This window comes from Pygoscelis adeliae, unplaced genomic scaffold (genome assembly GCF_000699105.1).
Source record: "Pygoscelis adeliae isolate BGI_AS28 unplaced genomic scaffold, ASM69910v1 Scaffold387, whole genome shotgun sequence".
NCBI lineage: Eukaryota > Metazoa > Chordata > Aves > Sphenisciformes > Spheniscidae > Pygoscelis > Pygoscelis adeliae.
Window position 1 is genome coordinate 23300 of NW_008825115.1, and position 5048 is coordinate 28347.

At 39.9% G+C, this 5048-nt stretch overlaps 1 protein-coding gene across 1 annotated transcript; it reads left to right on the plus strand.

Moving 5' to 3' along the window:
- The first annotated feature begins 1533 nt into the window (after positions 1 to 1533).
- Positions 1534 to 5048, plus strand: MYCBP (MYC binding protein). Its single transcript, XM_009328226.1, has 3 exons — positions 1534 to 1676; positions 2444 to 2573; positions 4951 to 5048. Exons 1-3 carry the CDS (start codon positions 1534 to 1536, stop codon positions 4993 to 4995), a joined length of 318 nt encoding a protein of 105 aa, XP_009326501.1. The 3' UTR covers positions 4996 to 5048.

Consider the following 5048-nt stretch of genomic DNA (forward strand, 5'->3'; position numbering starts at 1 on the left):
TGCGGCGGTCGAGGTCGAGTCCGAGCTGGGCCGCGAGGCAGGGCGCGCTGGGGGCGAGCAGAGGAGCTCTTGGAAACGCGGCCTGTGAACCGCAGTGCGTTAACTTCTTCCTGGCAGTTCGCGCGTTCGCTGCGTGTGGGTCGGTTGTTGGGAACGCGTGTGGAACAGGGATGGTAGAGGCACATAAGGAACAGGAAGGCGGTTCCTGTCCCCTTGCGTGGTGTGTGGGAGACCTCTCTTACTCGGCCAAAGTGAGAAAAGCACTTCTCTGTGCTTGCTTTTGGAAACAGTTGAATTCCTTGGGGGCTGTTAGTCTGCCAGAGCAGATAACAGCAAATGTGCTCTTAAAAATACTCTATTTAAGAAGACCCTTTCTTGAGTAGAGCTTGGCACTTCTCCTAAAACTAATGAACCTGTAAGTTTTGTGAGAGTGACTATCCATATCAGAATGGGGAAAATGATGATGCTAAACTTGATGCATACTTTGGCTTTCTGTATGGCTTAGCATCTTTTAAATCCTTCTGAAGTCTTTTTGAGAGCCTTCCAATAGTATGTGGAGAAAATCTGTTAATATTCCTGCTTGAAAAATACGCTGTTTAAAGAGGGAGCAGCAGATCTAGGATGTCAAGCGAGCAGGTGCCGTGCTATGTGGCATGGGGTACTATTTGATTTCTTTCTATTGCAATACTAAGCACCCTATGGGATGGCAAAACAAGTGGCCTGGCATGTGGGTACCATTTCATTTCTTTCTATCACAATGCTAAGCACCCTGTGGGATGGCAAAACAAGTCTTCCAAGCAGTGTGGCACCCTAATTTTGTTTTTAACTTAGGTGCTTAGCTTAAAACCAATTTGGCTGTGCAGTTTGGACATCTGAAACTGGGAGAAGGGCATCTAAGTACTTATGAAAGCAGACATCTTCTATAGCTGTGTGTGTCCCCCTGTGGGGAGGGGGGAGTGGTTATGGTTGGGAGCTTCCTGAGTGTTCATGTGACTGAGTTCTCCAGATACGGAATTTGTATATGTATGGCTAGTTTTATTTTAGCTGTCAGGGTATTGCTGCTTGTGCCTGACCTCTCTGGCACTTTGTTGGCTGCTGGAGCCCCCATCCATAAAGATTATCAGTGTCACCTACTCTGACGGTAGCCGTTTAGTTTTGTAACTGTAGGTGTTTGCTGGAGGCTTGTTTTTTATGCTGAAAGTTACGGAAGCACTGATGATGTCCTGTGGTTCAAAGATGTAGCTTAAGTGGAAGTAATGACTTATGAAGGGAGAGTCTGAAAATAGTTAGAATTTCAGTTTTGCTGGTGAAAGCCAATACTAGGGTTGCATGTGGAATATGTAAGAATTGTCCAGGCTGTTTTATGTTCTGTGCTAGAACAGCCAAAGACTGTGCTTAGGGGACCAACAAAACTTGTGTCTAGCTGTTACTGGGTGGGATGCTCTGTTCCCTCTGGTACAACAGACCTATTCTTTACATCAAAGTGTATAGATGAAAATCTTGTTAAACAGAAAAATGTGCTATAAATGTGGCATGCAACTTGTATGCCTTCTGACTGTTGGTACGTGTTTTAAAAACTTAGAGTTGCATGAACTTCTTGCAAGTGTTGAATATTTTCTATTTGCAGTGTTGGTAGCCTTATATGAAGAGCCAGAGAAACCAAATAGTGCACTGGAGTATCCTTTTTCTCTTCTGTGAATTGTTCTTAGAGACTTCACACAAAACAGCAGTACTGCTTCTGACTCGTAGGTGAACTGGAGAGGCTCGTTTAGAAGACTTATGTTGAGAACATGGCTTTTATGGATGCATTTTAGCTAATAATTGCATTCTTACAAGCTAACAGAAAGTCTGACAGGATGCAAGAGAACTGTGCATATCAGTATGCCAGCAATTATGAAGTTAAGTTATAGGCCGTTACAGAATGTTGTAGACCTGCAGCATTAGATTTGAATACTTACAGTATCTGTGGCTTCTGAAGTCGGCTTCTTCACACTTCCCTTTTTTTTTTTTTAATAATATAAGAGTGGAAAAAAAATTAACGTCTTTTGTTTCTTGCTGTTTTTATCCAGCCTCCCTTTTTGGCTGTTGCTTCTATTTTTTTGGTTATTCCTTTTAACTCTTCAAAACTTCTGCGTTTAAGAGAGGAAAAGAGGAGGAGGGTGTAGTAAAACATGAGAATTTGTCCTGTGTGTACTGATGTCTTGGTTGCTTGTGTGTGGTTTTTTGTGTTGTTGTTTTTTTTTTTTAGGAATATACCAATGAACTTGAAAAGCTTTCTTATTTTTGTAACTTCATCCTGTAGGTTGAAAAGCACTGTAGTCATCTTAAGTGGTTTAATGCAATTTTGGTCACATGTATTGCAGCACTAACTTCATCGTAAGTGTTAAAACTAAACTATGGTTATGCTATCTAACTGAAGAAATACTTAACATCTAAATATCAGCTTTCTGAAGCATCATCTGGGAGCTTCAGCTCCTGAGAATCCAGAAATAGAGGCACTTCGCTTGGAAGTGGCAGAGATGAAAGAAAAATATGAAGCTGTGTTGGAAGAAAATAAAAAACTGAAAACCAAGGTAAAAGTCTACTTAGTGTTCCTCAGTAGTTCCATATTACACAAAAAGAATACTTTAATACTTAGAATACAGCTAACTTTCTTCCATTAGAGTACCTGATAAATGTTGTTGCATTGTTTAGCCTCGTGGCTGAGGAATGCTGATATAAATCTTTACTACGATGAATTCTTTTTTTTTTTTTTAATGGGACACTTCTTATATTCTATAACATAGAATAGTATTGCTAAACTAGGGATTTTATTTATTTATTTAGTGAAAGTATGTTATCGAGGCTAATCCCATGTCTTCATTCAGTCTTGTCTGGGTGTGTTTAAGTTGTCTGATATTATGTAGCTCATGCTTCCAGAAGAATTTTGAAAAAGAAAAAAGCTAATGTATCTGTTATAAAGGCTCTTAAAAGGCAAACTGAAGGAGGAATATTATATATTAGTTTGTGTGACCTGGCACAGACTTGCACGTGGCAGGATGTTACCAGTGGAGGCACTCGTATCCATGTGGAACAGTAATTTGCACTTTTCAGCTAAAACAACCCTGGTACTCCTCTATCTGCAACAACAGTAGATCTGAAGTGCTAGCTAAGGCAGAGCCATTCTTTAATGGGTCTACAGGCTGTCTGAAACAGCTCTGGGAGCTGAACAACCTCTCCTTATGAGAGGGCACTGATTGTAAACCTAACAACACTGAAGAAGGAGACCTTTGAGAACCTTAATAAGCTAGTAGCTTATGTGCCACTACAGGTTTCCATGCATTTGTTGGAAGAGGATGGCTGTTGTTATATGTGAACAGCCCTACGGGTATTTTACTGGGAGACAACAACCCCGCCTTAGTTCTGGGAGAAGGGATTCCTGGGCATTACCCCTTTGTATTTCCTGTCTGGAGTGCTCTCTTGCTATCCTAGTAATTCTCCTTTTCTGTTACCCACTGTGAGTCCTTACAGCTACATTTGTTATTTCTTACTAGGAAATATGGCAAAGAGCAGAATTTTAGGGGGAGTAGCAATAGACCAGCAGTTCACTCGGCGTAGCCGACTTAAAAATGCAACCGATAGTAAGTAGACACGTGAAAGCAGAGTAACCTGGGTCTTTGTTTAAAGGAATCTTTTAAAGAAGTCAAAGCTTGTTCCAGGAAAGTAAGCCTTTCCATAAAAGTGGGTTTATCTGTGCTTTCACCTTCTTCAGCCTTCAAATGATAACTCTTACTTTACGTGTTTTCCAGTATTAATGTTTATTGTTTTTTCCTTTCTTTCCCCTGCCACCTTCTGCCTGTCATTCTGACATAGCATAGAAGTTCACATGGACAGAATGCAGGGAGAACACTGCCGTTTAGCCTTTTTTTTTTTTTTTTTAGCAGTCCTCTAGCATAAAATACATGCCTTTAACTGTGTGTTTATCGGTAACTTGAAGCATGTCCAAATAGGTGGTGTTCTTCTGTTGCATTCATCTGTGAAGATCTGTTCTTTTCCTTACATTTATTGGTCAGAATGTCAGGTATTTGGGTGAGATGGGGGGCAGGAAGTCAATAGTTAGGTCCTTTGTGGAAAAGAAAACTGACTTTGGATTGTGTGCTGGCCATCTTTTGTAGTAAAATCTACAAGAATGACAAAATGCTATTTTAGCAGTTCTTGTTAGTGGCATAGTGATTGCTGTAATTTAGTGTTGCTGCAAGAAACATGTTTTTTTTTTTTAATGCACTTTGTTGATTTTTAACCTACTTGGCAATTTGCAGGAGAGGGGGAGAATCTTAATTGAGAAACCGGACTGGCATATTTCAGAGACTCAGTCCTAATGCTTGAACTGTTTTTGAAGCTTGAGGTTATCTTTAATGTAACTGAGGTCAAGTAAAACACCTTCATATGTTTCTTTGGAAATAACTTTACAAGTGAAGGTCATCCTTTAGTGCATAGTTGCCTAGGCCATACTTTCCAGAAAGCATAATGAAAGCTAGAATGATTACAGGAAATGGTAGTTTGGGTACTGTTGCTATGAGAATGACTGTTTCATTTAATCATATTTCAGTGAAATCAAAGCTTATATAAGGCACTGATCATTATCAGCTGCTATTTGAGATTAAAAGTACTTAATGAGACCTAGAACAAGAAACAGGGAAAAATTAAGGGCAAGACCTATATGCTTGAAAGTGCATTTAAAAAGCCCCCTTGTTATAGTTGCATGATTATACAACGTGACAAATTGATGTTTTGAAGGAAGGGTTACTTTGTTGCCTGACTTGAGAATGGACTTGCATAAATATCAGTGATGGATTAAAATGCACAAAGTAAATGGAACACTTCCAGACCAAGCGTTTTCCTACATCTCTTAATGTAGAAAGTGTCTCTGAAATGTTGCAGCTAACTAAATTCCTCTCTTTAAATCCACAGCTGGCTCAGTATGAACCACCTCAAGATGAGAAGCATGGTGAATAACAGTAGTTTCTCCTTTAATGCCTTGACTTAATAAAGGGCTTCCTGAGAACTGC

Bases quoted from the DNA above. Each gene is read 5' to 3' on its own strand.
- MYCBP (XM_009328226.1), top strand. From the start codon at position 1,534: ATGCAACTTGTATGCCTTCTGACTGTTGGTACGTGTTTTAAAAACTTA. The intron at 1,677-2,443 runs GTATCCTTTTTC...TCTAAATATCAG, and splicing joins AAACCAAATAGTGCACTGGA to CTTTCTGAAGCATCATCTGG. The intron at 2,574-4,950 runs GTAAAAGTCTAC...TTAAATCCACAG, and splicing joins ATAAAAAACTGAAAACCAAG to CTGGCTCAGTATGAACCACC.